The 17451-nt window shown below is 44.5% G+C and overlaps 1 protein-coding gene across 1 annotated transcript in view; it reads right to left on the bottom strand.

Moving 5' to 3' along the window:
* LOC125453581 (gamma-aminobutyric acid receptor subunit gamma-3) overlaps positions 1–17451 on the bottom strand; it is a 577393-nt gene that overhangs the window by 64318 nt on the left and 495624 nt on the right. Inside the window, exon 7 of the mRNA XM_059646785.1 lies at positions 5427–5579. Within this exon, the coding sequence (XP_059502768.1) occupies positions 5427–5579 (153 nt within the window). The remainder of the gene's footprint in view (positions 1–5426; positions 5580–17451) is intronic.

Below are 17451 nucleotides of genomic sequence, written 5' to 3'. Positions count from 1 at the left end.
GCGGACAGCACACCATGGGATGAGATCATTTCCTCTCATACTGGGATATTGAATTTCCAACCTGTCAAAAATCTGAAAATACATCTCCAGCACAGAGTAAAGTGCAATGTTTGGCAGGCAAAGAGAAAGATCTTCAGTCTTTCTTTCAAAAGTTTCTACAAATGAATTGTACTCTTTAAATGCTTTGATCGCTGTAGTATTTGGTCATGAAGCAGGTACAATGATGCTGACTTATTGTCTCAGTGAGTGTTCTGGGAAGTGGTGTCAAAACACAGACTAATGGGAAATTCCCAAGTTGCAGTGTGGTGGGGAGGAGTTTATAAATAGGTTAGCATTTTAACTGGAGATAACACAGTGTGGAGCTGGGGGGACACAGCAAGCCAGGCAGCATCAGAGGAGCAGGAAAGTTGATGTTTTGGGTCAGGACCCTTCTTTAGAAACTAGTTCTATGCCAGTAGCGATTGATTAGGTCAGTTGGCTGGATGGTTGGTTTAAGACTATAAGAAATAGGAACACCATTTGGCCCCTTGAACTTGCTCCACCATTCATAAAATCATAGTTGATCCAACATTGCTCTCGTCCACATTCCTGCCCTTTCCCCTGGATTCTTTGACAGATCAACAATCTACCTATCTCTGCCTTCAATACACACAAGGATTCAGTCCCAACTGCTCTCTGTGGAATGGAGTTCCAAAGACTCAAAACCCTCTGATAGAAGAAATTCCTCCTCATCTCAATCTTAATTTGGTGCCCCTTTTTATGAGATTATTCTCTCTGGTCCTAGACATGGGAGGAATACATCTGTCAGCATTTACTCAGTCAAACCCCTTAAGAATCCCATACAGTTCAATGAGATCATCTCTCGTTCTTCTAAACTCCACTCAGTAGACTGCCAACTTGTTTGGCCTTTGATCATGCGACAAACCCTCGATGCCAAGGCTTACAATGAGAGGATCGTGTGGAGGTCAAAGTGCAGAAAGGGACTGGAGACGTGCCATGCTGAATAAGTGAGGCTGGTATATGTCAGATGCAAATCTCTTTATACCTGGTATGCTTGTGTTTGCTGCCCTTCAAGCCTGCCCAGCGTGGCTTACACTGGATGCCCAGGTTAGAGATCCCGAGGAGCAAGCAGTGAGTTTCATTCACAAAGTACATGCTCTAAATTTCATGGATAACAAAGTGTGGAGCTGGACGAACACAGCAGGCCAAGCAGCATCTCAGGAGCACAAAAGCTGATGTTTCGGGCCTAGACCCTTCATCAGAGAGGGGGATGGGGAGAGGGAACTGGAGTAAATAGGGAGAGAGGGGGAGGTGGACCGAAGATGGAGAGAAAACAGGATAGGTAGAGAGGAAAGTATAGGTGAGGAGGTAGGGAGGGGATAGGTCAGTCCAGGGAAGATGGACAGGTCAGGGAGGCGGGATGAGATGGTAAGTAGGACATGGAGGCGCGGCTTGAGGTGGGAGGAAGGGATGGGTGAGAGGAAGAACAAGTTAGGGAAGCGAAGACAGGCTGGGCTGGTTTTGGGATGCAGTGGGGGGAGGGGTCGAGCTGAGCTGGTTTTGTGATGCAGTGGGGGGACGGGAAGAACTGGGCTGGTTTTAGGATGCAGTGGGGGGAGGGGTTGAGCTGGGCTGGTTTTGTGGTGCAGTGGCGGGAGGGGAAGAACTGGGCAGGTTTTGGGGATGCAGTGGGGGAAGGGGAGATTTTGAAGCTTGTGAAGTTCACATTGATACCATTGGGATGCAGGGTTCCCAAGTGAAATATGAGTTGCTGTTCTTCCAACCTTCGAGTGGCATCATTGTGGCAGTGCAGGAGGCCCATAATGGACATGTCATCTAAAGAATGGGAGGGGGAGTTAAAATGGTTCGCGACTGGGAGGTGCAGTTGTTTGTTGCAAACCGAGCGGAGATGTTCTGCAAAGTGGTCCCCAAGCCTCCGCTTGGTTTCCCCAATGTAGAGGAAGCCACACCGGGTACAATGGATACAGTATACCACATTGGCAGATGTGCAGGTGAACATCTGCTTGATATGGAAGGTCATCTTAGGGCCTGGGATAGGGGTGAGGGAAGAGGTGTGGGGGCAAGTGTAGCACTTCCTGCGGTCGCAGGGGAAGGTGCCGGGTGCGGTGGGGTTGGAGGGGAGTGTGGAGTGAACAAGGAAGTCACGGAGAGAGTGGTCTCTCTGGAAAGCAGACAGGGGTGGGGATGGAAAAATGGCTTGGGTGGTGGGGTCGGATTGTCGATGGCGGAAGTGTTGGAGGATGATGCGTTGTATCTGGAGGTTGGTGGGGTGGTATGTGAGAATGAGGGGGATCCTCTGGGAGCAGTGGTGGCAGGGGCAGGGTGTGAGGGATGTGTTGCAGGAAATGCGGGAGACGCGGTCAAGGGCGTTCTCGACCACTGTGGGGGGAAAGTTGCTGTCCTGGAAGAACGTGGGCATCTGGGATGTGCGGGAGTAGAATGGCTCATCCTGGCAGCAGATGCGGTGGTGGCGGAGGAATTGGGAATAGGGGATGGAATTTCTGCAGGAGGGTGGGTGGGAGGAGGTGTATTCTAGGTAGCTGTGGGAGCTGGTGGACTTGAAATGGGCATCAATTTCTAGCTGGTTACCTGAGATGGAGACTGAGAGGTCCAGAAAGGTGAGGGATGTGCTGGAGATGGCCCAGGAGAACTTGAGGTTGGGGTGGAAGGTGTTGGTGAAGTGGATGAATTGTTCGAGCTCCTCTGGGGAGCAAGAAGCGGCGACGATACAGTCATCAATGTAACGGAGGAAGAGGTGGGGTTTGGGGCCTGTGTAGGTGCGGAAGAGGGACTGTTCCACGTAACCTACAAAGAGGCAGGCATAGCTTGGGCCCATGCGGGTACCCATAGCCACCCCCTTTGTCTGTAGGAAGTGGGAGGAATCGAAAGAGAAGTTGTTGAGGGTGAGGGCGAGTTCGGCTCCAAATTTCATGTCGTGATTTCCCAGCATCTAGTTTCTATCCAGCATCATAAAGTCATAGAGCTGTGCAGCATGCAAACAGGCCCTTTGGACCAACTCGTCCATGCTGGCCAGAGATCCTAAATTAATCTAGTCCCATTTGGCAACATTTGGTCCACATCCTTCTAAACCTTTCCTGTTCATGTACTCATCTAGATGGCTTTTAAATGTTGTAATTGTACCAGCCTCCACCACTTTCTCTGGCGGCTCATTCTATATATGCACCATCCTCTGTGTGGAAAATGTTGCCCATTAGGTCCCTTTTAAATCTTTCCCCTCTCATCTTCAACCTATGACCTCTGGTTTTGGTCTCCCTACCCTGGGAAAAAGACTTTGGCTATTCATGCCTCTCATGATTTTATAAATTTCTATTACGTCTCCCCTCAGCCTCCAAAGTGTGGGAGAATGGGAGCCTGCACATTAATGAGGCAGAATTAGGTGTTAATGTTGGTGATAATGAGCAATAATTCCAGTTAACAGGCCTCTTGCTGCTCACGTGCAAGAATTTTATTTGTCATCTGGCACTTGGTTACAAAATTTTGGTATCAATATGTCAGTGAGGGCTTGACATCACTCTCAATTTTCCTGAATTGATCATCATATCTCACATTGCTCCACCAATAGTACTTCTGTTTTAATCCTCCACTCTAAGCCATTCTTTCAGTGTAAGCTTCTACTTCCTACTCCCTTGATTTTATATTTCGCTTCTCTTTAAATGCATCTACAGTATCCTCTTGTCTGCTTTATGTATTGGCAGATTCCATTATCTAAACCCTCTTTGGATAAAGTAGTTTCTCCTGAATTCCTCATTGGATTGATTAGTGACTGCCTTATCTTTGCAAGCTCTAGTCTTATTGACACCTGTAGATGTACATCAATATGTTTTCATTGAAACCTAACTGGAGGATTTGAGTTCAAACAGCATGATAATCTTGCTACTAAGACAAAAATTGCTGGAGAAACTCAGCATGTTTGGCAGCATCTGTGAGGATAAAGCAGAACAGTCTTCCAAACCTTTAAATGTGTTGCTTCTGATGTTAACATCCTACTTTTATATAACATTATGGACATTTTCCTCATCAATCTGTTCAGTGATGTTATTACACAGTGCGGGAGCAGGCAAGGCTTGATCCCAGGTCTACTACCTCAGAGGCAGTGAAACTGCCACTGCACAACAAGAGCCTTTGCATTATGTTCAAGACATTGAAAAGTTTGCCTCAAAGCTTTGTCAACTATCCTTCAGTGTGTCAAGAGGAAGAACATCCAAAGAATAGCCATAGTCAACTAATATTAGAAAAACACACATTGCGTAGGTTTTATGTGGTTATAAATTGTAAAGGAAAATTCAAGGTCTCAAAGAATGATACTGTACTGAAGGAGGTCATTTGGCTGATGTGGCAGACAGGATTTACATGCATTTGGAAATGCAAGGAGTGCTTAGGGATAGCCAACATGGATTTGTGCCTGGGAAATCATTTCTCATTCATTTGGTTGAGTTTTTTGAAGAGGTGCCAAAGAAAATTGATGAAGGCAGAGTGGTGGACCTTGTCTACATTGACTTAAGCAAAGTGTTCAATAAGATTCTGCATGGTAGACTAGTAAGTAAGGGTAGATCATATGGGATCCATGGGGAATTAACCAATTGGATTCAAAATTGGCTTGAAGGTAGGAGACAGTGGGTGGCGGTGCAGAGTTGTTTTTCAGACTGGAGGCCATGAGGGGCATGGATTGGGCAAATAGCCAAGATTTGATTTCCCCACGGTAGGGGAGTCCAAAACTAGAGGACATCGGTTTAAGGGAGGAAGATTTAAAAGGGGACCTCAGGGGTAACTTTTTCATACTGAGGGTGCTGTGTGTATGGAATGAGCTGCGAGAGGAAGTGGTCGAGGCTGGTACCATTACAACATTTACAAGGCATCTGAGTGAGTGCATAGATAGAAAGGGTTTTGTGGGATATGGGCCAAATGGGATAAGGTCAGATTGGGATGTCTAGTCAGCATGGATGAGTTGGACCGAAGAGCTGTTTCCATGCTATATGACTCTGTAACACTCTGCTTCTTCTTGAAAGATCATTTCTAATTAACCTGCTCAATGATGTTATTTCACATCTCTTGCGCAGGTGAGACATGAATACAGGCTTCCTAGCTAAAAGGTTCGAATACTACCACTGTACCACAATAATCCTTCTGCTGACTCTTTAATGGAGTTATCCACTTAGTCCAGCCTGCTCATTCCATACATTATTACAACGTTTAAAACATTTGTGAAGCAATTATCTAACTTGTTGAATCTTTAGCCACACGCTTTCAGACAGTCCATTCCTGATCATAACAACACACTGCACAATTCATTTTTCTCTCATGTTGCTCCTAGTTCATTTGCCAGTTAATGAAATAGCAATCAGTCAAGGCCCTGGGTACTAAATTTGTGGCAAAGGGTAACTTACCAAGTGCTGTCCTGGCTGGAGTTGCATCTTTCTTAATCCAGAATGAAACCCATGATAGAACAACAGTCAATATGCAGGGAATGTAGGTCTGAATCGTGAAATATCCCATTCTTCGACTTAAATCGAAGTATAGTGTCATGACGACGTATTCCCCTGTTTAACAAGAAAATGGTTGTCAATGCTGTTTTCAAATGTAATTATGCTAAAGCGAAGGATCGTGTTTTTCTCAACCTGTTACTCTGAAAGAAAAAAAGACTGTAAAACCTGAGAATGGGACGTCGTGGTCCAACTCGTTCTTGTGCATTTCAAAAGGGGGCTCCAATATGACCCGTACATGAATTTCTAAGTGTTATTCCTTTTTTTTTGGGACTGGTATTTCTCTCCATGTAGCCACAATCGAAAGAGCACGGCTCAAGATCAGATTACAGCTCTCTGATCTTTTCTCTGACCCACATCACTTTCCAGTGGGTCTCCCATTCACTACTATTATGGGAAGTGAAAATCAATCTCAATATGCTTTCTGTTGCCAAGATACACCTTCAGTCTGATCCCAAGTGCTTTCCAGGGGATGCACCTACTTCTTTGGGCTGACACACAGAACTGGGGTGCATGATCTGAAATCCTTCATCACTGTCATTTTACAACCAGTCAGAGGGCTGTAGAAATCATGGATTTTCTGCCAATGTAAAATCTAAATAAAAATATTAGAACTGAGTGATTATCCCCACAGCAGAGATTAACTAAGCTTGAGATGGTTAACAGTCTTACAGTCCGAAGGGACAGAGCTTGTTCCTCTTCTATCCAACACTGCACAAACACTGGACAGGATCAAAGAAACAAAGAAACAAAGAAATCTACAGCACAGGAACAGGCCCTTCGGCCCTCCAAGCCTGTGCCGATCAAGATCCTCTGTCATGTGATGACAACACCTCAACTGGATAGTAACTGCAGGACATTTAATTCACTGTACACCCACAACAAATCTATCCCTCCTTAGCTGGGAAAACTTCTCCACATTATTTCCATTACATAAGTCATAGAATTCTCACAGTGTGGAAGCAGGCCATTTGGCCCATCGAGACAGCATCCAGTCCAGACCTACCCCATCACTGTTACCCTGTATTTCCCTTGGCCAATCCACCTAACCTACACACCCTTGAACACTGTGGGCAATGTAGCATGGCCAATCCACCTAATCTACACACCCTTGGATACTGTGGGCAAATTAGCATGGCCAATCCACCTAACCTACACACCCGTGGACACAGTGGGCAATTTAGCATGGCCAATCCACCTAATCTACACACCCTTGGACACTATGGGCAATTTAGCATGGCCAATCCACCTAAACTGCACATCTCTGGACTGTTGGAGGGAGGCAGAGCACTTGGAGGAAACCCATGCCGACTTGGGGAAAACGTGCAAACCTCACACCCTGAGGGTGGAACTGAACCTGGGTCCCTGACGCTGTGAGGCAGCAGTGCTAATCACAGAACTGTAGTAAACACCTTGGGTGTCAGCCCATACTTATCCAAATGCTATCAATGGGCTATTATAGCATTCTACACTATAAATTTTCAATTATTTTCATGTTAGAATGAATGCAATGTATGACATGCAATACGAATAATGTAAACAGGAAAACAAAGGGGGGAGACATTTATTTACATAGCACCTCCTCCACGGGCTGCTCACAGATGAAAGTCATTCACTGGGGCGTGCGGCATCTTGAGACACTACATTGCCCAGCCCACTCATTGTTCATCAGGGATAACGATGGCAAACTATGCACAGACTCCACAAGTAATGACCCACAGCACAACCTGCTCTGGATGAACTGGCATACGTTAGCCAGGCGCCAGCAGACCTGGCGCTGAGTGCACACAGTTCGCCCTCATGCAAAGGAAGCAAAATACAGATATCAGACTTGGGAGACTGGAGAAATGTCATTCTGAAAATGTAATGATTTAAGGATTAATTCAACTAGTAGCATCTTTCAGACAACAATGCAGTAATGGAATAGGTTATGCATCAGTCACGCCTTGGTAAGGTGTGCATTATTTTTTAAACCCGCGCATAGTAAATCCTTATTATTTTTCAGTAGATTAGCTTTTTATAAACAGAGTGGAGATTTCAAACACGTGACAGTTGACACTCCTGTGAAATAATGTGACTGTAATATATTAGCAGCAGTACTTTTATTCAGATGAAAATGAAAGGCTTAGAAAGGGTGGACGCTGGGAAGTTGTTTCCATTAGGCAGGGAGATTAGGACCCATGGGCACAGCCTCAGAATTAGAGGGGGTGAATTTAAAATGGAAATGAGGAGATATTTCTTCAGCCAGAGAGTGGTGGGCCTGTAGAATTCATTGCCACGGAGCGCAGTGGAGGCCGGGACGTTAAATGTCTTCAAGGCAGAGATTGATAAATTCTTGATCTCGCAAGGAATTAAGGGCTACGGGGAGAGTGCAGAGGAGTGGAGTTGAAATGCCCATTGGCCATGATTAAATGGCGGAGTGGACCCAAAGGGCCGAATGGTCTTACTTCCACTCCTATGTCTTATGGTTTCTGATGGAAAGGTCCAGTCTGCCCAATCTGATAGGAAGGAAAAAAAAACAATGACACCACTGAAAGTAGAGTATGGCTTATTTCTACATTCCTGGCCAACATGCATCCCTCAATCTACACCAGCAAGATGGCTAGGACAATTATTCATGCTGCTGTAGTCTGTCAGTCCATGTCGGAGGTGAAATTACCATATTACCCCATACATTAGCAGTTATTGGCCTTGGAAATTATTCACTCTATCTGAAAGGTTCTGAAATGTTCTTTGACTTGTGACAGATGGTTTTAAACTGCTTACTTACGAGAAGCTGGACAACTGAGCAGTTAAAGTAAATTGGTTATCTTGCCTTTCAACATCCCACACAAGGGACGCCATCTTCAATTTTAAACAGCTTTTTCAAACAGGCTGCAGGGCAGCCATTGGTCTACCAAATCTACCTTCACTGGGGTTGGGTGTTGACATGGGCCCATCCCAAAAGTGTGAGAGTAGGCTATTTAGCCCATCAGGTTCATTCTGACCCTCCAACAGCATCCCACCCCAAAGCTATTCTTCCCCATGGCTAATCCACCTAACCCATACATTCATGGACACTATGGGCAGTTTAGCATGGCCAATCCATGCAACATGCACATCTTTGGAATATGAGAGGAAACCAGGGCATCCAGAGGAAACCCACACAGACACCGGTAGAATAGGCAAACCCCACACAGACAGTCACCCGATGCTGGAATTAATCTTGCATCTCTGGTGCCGTGAGGCAGCATTGCTAACCACTGAGCCACCGTACTGCCTCTGAATGTGGAAGTCATATGGAGATGACAGGGAGCAGATCCAAGATCAGAAGGGGTATTAAATAAGTAACCAAACTGAGCGCATCGTCCTCTAACACTTCCACCATCTGCAATCCGACTCCACCACCAAAGACATTTTCCCCACCCCAGCCTCATCAGCTTTCCAGAAGGACTACTCTCTCCATGACTCCCTTGTCCGCTCCCACTCCCCTCCAACCGGAACACTTTTCCCTGCAACCACAGGAAGTGCTACACCTGCTCCTACACCTTCCCCCTCACCCCTCATCCTAGGGCCCAAGATGACCTTCCACCTCAAACAGATGTTCACCTGCACATCTGCTGATGTGGTTACTGTATCTGCTGTTCCAGATATGGTCTCTCTACATTGGGGAAATTAAACAGAGGCTTGGGGGGGCAACTTTGTGGAACACCTATGCTTGGTTTGCAACAAATGACTGCACCTCCCAGTAGCGAACCATTCCAACTCCCCCACCCACTCCTTGGATGATATGTCCATCCTGGGCCTCCTGCAGTGCCACAACGATGCCACCCAAAGATTGCAGGAACAACACCTCATATTTCGCTTGGGAAGCCTGCAGCCCAATGGTATCAATGTGGATGTCACAAGCTTCAAAATCTCCCTTCCCCGGGCCGCATCCCAAAACCAGCTTAGCTCATTCCTGCCACCCTAACCTGTCCTTCCTACCACTTATGCACTCCTCCCACCTCAATCCCTACTCCCATCTCCTACCTACCAGCCTCATCCCACCTCCTTGACCTGTCCATCCTCCCTGAACTGACCTATCCCCTTCCTAACTCACCACTGGCACTCACCTTTACTGCTCCATCCCTGCCTCTTTGACCTGTCTGTCTCCTCTCCACCTGTCGGCTCCTTTATCCATCTTCCATCCGCCTCCCCCTCTCTCCCTATTTATTTCAGAATCCCCTTCCCCTCCCCCATTTCTGAAGAAGGGTCTAGGCCCCAAACGTCAGCTTTTGTGCTCCTCTGATGCTGCTTGGCCTGCTGTGTTCATCCAGCTCTACACCTTGTTATCTATTTCATTTACTTGCATCAATCCTCCTTCTCACTTGCTGAAATAAATCATTTAAGTTAATCAGACAAAAACTTACCTTAACAAAAACATGTTGACTATTCCTGATTAAATATACGTGTGTAAGAGGCAAAATTGATTCTGCTGATTTAGTGACTGACTGACACAGTTATTTGGCCTAACTTTCACATCCTTTTGGTAATTGTACAATGTGCACTCACCTCTAATCCTCAGGTACTTCATCTGCATCTGGTATTTCCTCTCTGGCTTCTTTTAACAGTCTAGGATGCAGTAAATTTGGTCCTTATGATTTATCCCCCTTCAAGGAAGTCAATCCCTCCAGTACCTCCCTCTTCATTATGTTTATCGTTTCTAATGTAAATAAAGCCAGGATAAATAGGAACAGGAGTAGATCATTTGGTCCCTACTGCCTGCTCCACCAGAGAGGTATCTAATAACTCTTTGTTAACTAGAAAGTCTGTATCATCCTTGCTTGTGAAAACAAAATTCTCATGAAGGATCACGCCCATCTTCTGCATCCATACCCAACATCCATGTCCAACTCTGACAGGCTCAACTGCTTTCTTTGTCATCCCCTTGTTCTTAGTGTATTTCCAAAACATCTTTGGATTTTCCTTTATTTTACTAGCTAATAATTTTTCATATCCTCCCTCTGCTTTCCTGATTGCCTTTTTCACTTCACTCCTGCATTTTCTGTCCTCCCCCAAGGTTGCTAAAGTATTACATTTTTTGAGATTATCCGAAGCTTTGCATTTACACCTTATTTTACTCTCCGAACTCTCTGCACTCCTCCAGTTCTGGCCTCTATGGTGTCTCTGATTTTCCTCATCCTACCACTGGTGGTTGTACAATTAGCTGCTCAAGCCCTTAGCTCTGCAATTATTTTTCTTTGCCTTTCTCTACACACTTAAGAAATTTCTTAAAACCTTCCCCTTGACCGAATCTTTGGTCTCCGGTCCTGACATCTCATTGTGCGGCCTGTTGTCAGATTTTGTTTAGTAACACTTCTGTGAAGTGCACTGGGGCCTTGTAACATACCGTACAAATGCAAAGTTCTGTTGGTTGTATAAAGATGCATTTATCAAAGTGGAAGCTTTGATTTTTGGCTTCCACTAACCTGAAATACTAAACTTCTATACTAACCAAGTACACTGCTGGGAGTATCATGTACCGCTTTGTTTTCCATTGCACAAATTATATGGGTTAGATAAAAGAAGAAAAGTTGGTTTGGATTGAAAGTATTTCCCCATTTGCAGTCCTTCATATGCAAACAAGAAAAGAGCGATTTAGAGAATAGAATAGAGCCAACAGCTTCAGCATACTCAGATAATAAATAGGTTATGACAGACAACGGGATGATAATAAGCAGTTTTCCCCGCAGTTCATTCTTCACATAAATGTCTGTCATGCTTCGCTTCTCCGTCTCCTACAGCTGCCTGAGCTCTGTGTTATTTACAGCCTTTCTTCATTCTGTTTTACAAGAAAACTTTAGAATTTGACATCGATACACAGGGCTTTAACAACTTAAAATCCCTTCTCAAGTTTTATTTTAACTGTGAGGTCCCCTAGCAGACCCAGTTTGCAAACAAGTTGTGTCAGACAAATATTCCATTTTTTTCTGTTCAAACTCACAATTTGGGCATTACTAGCAAAGTTATGACTAACTGTCCATTCCTCATTGCCCTGAGAATGTGATGCCAGCTTGAATTGCAATTTGCAATAGTTTCATGCAACTAAATAGCTTGTTAGGCTACTTTGAGATGACTGTTGGTTACAATGATGTGAAATCAGAGCATGTATAAGCCAGGCAGGATGAATTATTTGGCTATGGGACATTTGCGAACAGATTGGAGTTTGGCTATGATCCAGTGGCATTTATAGTCACTTCTTTATGAAAGCAGCTTTTTATGTGTAAACTTTATAAAATAAATGTCAAAAGTCTCAAGCTTATTTGAATGCAACTTAATTGCCCAGGATTAAAACAATATTAATAAATGTAGGAAGCAGAGGCTGGGCGTGGGAGCAGACTGGTAGCTGGCTCCTGAAGGCTGTATATAATCCTAAGGTTTTAACATGCTGTTTGTTTCGGGATGGGGCAAGAATAGTAGTTACTTTCTTTTTCTATATTGTTATTCATCTCATTAGTACAGGAGGACAAAAATACTCGGGCATGATTTTGTGTGATTTTGTTAAACAAGTGATGGTGAGTCAGCAGTCGGTTCTACAACTTTTTTGAAGAAAATTAGAAATAAAAACATATGTCAACAAGGCTGATGCAACTCTTGATTGACCTGAAAGCTACAATCTCACAAAGGCAACGTCCACCTCATTTCCTATTTTTCTTTGTGAGTTAGCCATAAGTGTATATTGACGTATGTTTTTTTGCCTAACTGGGTCTACCTTTTATTTTAAATTCCTTTTTATAAATTGAAATAACTGTATAGAGGCCAGTATCCTGTCACCAAGTTACCCTTTATTTATATGTGCACAGCTCACTCAGTCCCACCAGCCAGCTCCAAGCTGGTCCCTGCACTGAGGAGGCCCTCTGAATCTCCTGCTTCTATCTGTCAGCCAGGGCTCCCTGAATGGCCCAGCTTAACAATCCCACTCAAGGATCTCATGGTCAATGAGGTTCACCTGGCCCTGGTTCCAAACACAACATATATAGATGGATGATAGTTATGAATCAAAATTGAATATTTGTATGGGAGCATTCTAGGCTTGCATGTAGTAAGGCTTGGACAATATGCAAGCTTTGTTTAATTGATAAGTGGCAATAAACAATTGTGTAAGGCAGTGACCATCTCCAACAAGGGAGCATCTACCCCCTTCCTTTTGGCATCCAATGGCATTGGCATTGCTGAAATCACGGCCATTAATAACCTGGCGATAACCATTGACATAAAAATTAACTGCATCCGCCACATAAACACTTTTGGAGGAGGGATTTTGTAATGTCTTTTCTAATTGTATTGATCAGTTCAAGCTCTTCCTTATATGGCGGCACGGTGGCTCAGTGATTAGCACTGCTGCCTCAAAGCACCAAGGACCCAGGTTCGATTCCACCCTCGGGCAAATGTCTGTGTGGAGTCTGCATGTTCTCCCTGTGTCTGTGTGGGTTTCCTCTGGGTGCTCCAGTTTCCTCCCACAGTCCAAAGATGCATAAGTGAGGTGGATTGGCCATGCTAAATTGCCTGTAGTGTTCAGGGATGTGTAGCTTGGATGGGTTAGAGGCAGATGGGTCTGGGTGGGATGCACCAAGGGTCAGCGTGGACATGTTGGGCCGAAGGGCCTGTTTCCATACTACTGGGGTTCTATGTTCTATATCTTACAAAGTGGCTGATGACATTGGACTGGGAGGAGATTGCCTCCTAATTAGGAAATAATAACTATTCAGTCTCAGCTATAAATTCAACTAAGTCACTCTGTGGTTATGAAACTCAAAAAGGACAATGTGAAAAATACTTCCACAGTACACTTCCAACATAAACCATTATAAACATAGCATTCCTGGTCCATTCAACAGAATACTTTACCTAAAGTGACTAATAAGCTCAAATTATAATATTACTGTCACAGTAATTTAAGAAGAAAATACATAAACTTAGGACTACAATCAATTGACTTTCCTATAGTTCATCCGGTTTTAACCTTTCTGAATAAGAAGTCAAAATGAATCTCAGCACACCAAAAGTTTGCTCAGAGATTGCAAAATAGACCAGTATGATTGGGGTGTTGAAAAACAGTGATACAAAGTTGTCTGTTTATATTTACCTTTCGTTTCAAGAAAACATTTCAAGAATTTGCCATTCCACGGTGGCTGTTGGAGCCCAACGATTTTCAGACAAAGTATTTTTGAAGTATAGTCACTGTCGCAAGGTAGTGAAGCGAAACAGACACAGTGTACCTTATGCGATTTCACAAAATGATGATCTAAATAACAATGCAATCTGATACAGCAATTCTGACTCGAGGTAAAGGAGTGGCCAAAACGGTGGTAAGATTGCCTTGCTTTTCTTCCAATAGTGCCCTGATTCTTTAATGCCCACCTGAACAGGAAACGTCTCAGCTTAGTACTTTAGCAGTGCACTAAGAGTTCAGTCCAGTTTAAGCGTTTGAGGGGGTTATTTGGGGGCAATGGTGAAAAATATCACCATATCATTTAGACATGCTGATTTGAGAGTCTGCCTTTAGCCCACATTTCTGAAGCTCATTGATGATTGCCATGGTTTAAACCTCCCTGGAGTCACTAAAACAGAGACCTGCAGGCTTAGCTCTCATGCAATGATGAGGTGCATGGTCATGGTATGGTTTGTGCAGTTTCCCTGCATGTGCTTCTACTGAAGGTGTGCATTGCATTGGCGGACAGGCAACAGCATAGAATAGAGAAGTGTAGGGACTGGGGGAGAGGCAGCAGTTTGTTAGAGGTGACACTGGAAGTCTTACTGGTGGACAAGGGACGTCTGTACTCCAAGAGGGAAGGAAACAACAGAGGTATCTAATGTGGGAGATGTAGGATGACCTCACTAGAGAGGTCACAGTCAAGGTGAGCATCTCTTTCAGGCTGAAAAAAGCATTAACAGTATGATGGGAATGATCAGTGTAGGATTGCAAGCACATTTTAGTAACAGCAATACATTGGAAATCGGAACTAGAATCAGAAAGTGCTTCAGGTACTCAGCAGGGCTGGCAGCATCTTTGGAGGCAGAAACAGTTTTAACATTTTGAACTGAATATGACTTAACTTCAGAGCTGAAGGATGCTTGAAATGTTTTCTACTGTTGAAAGAAGATGGGAAAAGGCGAAGTAAGTGATTATAATTGCAGTAAAGAAGCAATGCATTGGTCTAAAGTCAGTGTTACTGACAAAACAAGGAAAAGTAAAAACATGAACACCAAGCTTCAGGCTGGCATGTAGCAAAGAAGATGAAATCAATTGGGACTCCGAACAAGATCCCCTTTTATCCTCTGGCTCTACAAAGTCTCAATATAGAACAACGGCATGCTGCTTCGTTTCTTTTGTGAAGTCCTCAGAGAATTTTCGAAATAGATTTTTAAGAAGATTTGGTTGGATTCATGCCAAAACATTTCAGAAATTCTCCCAATTTGTGTCAAACACAATGTAATAATTCCTCCTGCATGTGAACCGAGAAAGCTGACCTAGTCTTTAAGGGCTACTCATAATCATCAGCAGTAGTTTCTTTCCTCCTGTTCAGCTGGAAGAGGTTGCTCATTGCAGTGTTATCCAGGAAAATGGTCCATTTTCTCATGAGAGTTGAGAGCCAATTTAATAAACCATAAGCCCCTTAATCAACCTTAGGGTGTACGTTCCCAGCATGTGCTTCAGCTCCTCTCCAAGATGGCTTCATATGCTAAAGGAAAGCTCAAAGTGTCTTGCACCTCAAGATCCCATCTCACTGCCTCAGATGTTCCTTAACTTCTAAAATGCCTGAAGAAAGTTTTCCTTTCCTCAGCTGTTGGAAATGAGATTTCAGGCTACAGCTTTCAGCTTCCAAGACGAGTGCTCATCATTTGAATGCACTTCTCATTTCATCCACTTTGAAGTTTTAATTTTCATGCTCTCATGGGGTGTAGGAATCTCTGGCAAAGCCAGTATTTATTATCCATCCCTAACTATCCAGAGACCAGTTAAGAATCAACCACATTGCTGTGGGTCTAGAGACACACATAAGCTAGACTGGGTAAGGAGTGCAGGTTTCCTTCCCTAAAAGATATTGGGATATTCTGTGTACCAGAGAAGTCAATCTGAGCATTCCCCAATTGTAAATCTCGGATGTACCAAGAAATCCACTCCCTTTGGGAGACCAAATGTGCAGCATTCAAGTCGGGTCACCCAACCAATACGAAAAATCCAGATATGACCTCTACAAAGCCATCAGGGAGGCTAAGAGGCAGTACTGGACCAAGTTAGAGGCCCAAACCTACCAGACAGATTCCTACCGTTTATGGAAAGGCCTAAACGACTTTATGGGGTACCAAATGAAACAGTGTAAGATAGCAGACAACAACACATCACTCCCTGATATGCTCAATGATTTCTATGCTTGGTTTGAGCAGAAAACTATCAGCGTGGCGACACCTGCCCCGACAGCCCCAGGCACACCTGTTCCCTCTGTCACTGCTTCAGATGTCAGATCAGCCTGCCTGGGAGCCAACCCAAGGAAAGCGAGGGGCCAGTATTCACTAACATCTTCAACCTCTCTCTCCTACAAAATAAACACTCCACCTGCTTCAAGAAGACCACCATCATCACCGTACCCAAGAAAACACACACAGTGTGCCTTAATGACTACTGCCCAATAGCTCCGACCTCATTTATCATGAAGTGCTTTGAGAGACTGGTCATGGCCCACATCAACTTTAGTCTCCCAGCCTGCTTCGATCCCCCACGTTCTGCCCACTGACATAACAGGTCCACAGAGGATGCCATGTCCTTAGCCCAGCACCCATCCCTGGAGCATCTGGATAACAAAGACACTGATGTCAGACTCCTGCTCATTGACTACAGCTCTGCCTTCAACACCATTATCCCCTCCAGACTGATCTCAAAACTCCAAGACCTTGGCCTCAGCTCCACCCTCTGCAACTGGATCCTCAGCTTTCTGACCCACAGGCCGCAATCAGTGAGGATAGGTAACTGCACCTCCTCCACAATAACACTCAACACTAGAATCCCCCCCAAGGATGTGTCTTCAGCCCTCTACTGTACTTCCTGTAAACCTCTGACTGCATTTGTCGGCCGAGGCAACATCGAGGGCCGAAGGGCCTGTACTGCGCTGTAATGTTCTATGTTCTATGTTGTATGTTGCCAAATTCCGGATGAACTCCATTTGATGATAACACCATAGTGGGTCTAACAATAGCAAGTCAAAATACAGAGGGGAGATACAGATCTTGGTGATGTGCTGCAATGAAAACAATCTGTCTCTCAATGTCGGCAAAACTAAGGAGCTGATTATCAACTTCAGAAAGAAATGAGGAGAACACGCCCCCATCTACATCAATGGAACTGAGGTTGAGAGAGTGAGCAGCATCAAGTTCCTCGGAGTGATGGTAACTGATGACCTGTCCTGGACTTGCCATGTAAATCCAACAGTCACGAACGCACAACAACGCCTCTTCTTCACCAGGTGGTTCAGGAAATTTGACATGTTCATAAGGCCCCTCACCAACTTTGGCAGATGCACCATTGAAAGCATAATGTCTGGATGCATAATGGCCTGGTGTGTCAACTGCTCTGCCCAAGTCTGTAAGAAAGTGCAGAAGGTGGTGTGTACAGCTGAGGCCATCGCGGAAGCCAACCTTCCATCTGTGGACTATATTTACACGACTTGCTGCCAAGGAAATGGGCCCAACATCATCAAAGACCCATCCCACCTGAGTAATGACCTCCTACAACCTCTTCCGTCAGGCAGAAGATACAGAAACCTGAACACACGCACCAACAAGCTCAGGGACAGCTTCTTTCCCGTTATCAGACTGTTGAATGGACTCTAGCCTCAAAGAATGTAACTTGTATGCCTCTAAGTCTTTTTGATCTGTACATTCTTTGCTGGTTGTGATATGCCTGTACCAC

This window comes from Stegostoma tigrinum, chromosome 6, assembly GCF_030684315.1.
Source record: "Stegostoma tigrinum isolate sSteTig4 chromosome 6, sSteTig4.hap1, whole genome shotgun sequence".
Lineage (NCBI taxonomy): Eukaryota > Metazoa > Chordata > Chondrichthyes > Orectolobiformes > Stegostomatidae > Stegostoma > Stegostoma tigrinum.
This window is presented reverse-complemented; position numbering and strand designations above follow the sequence as displayed.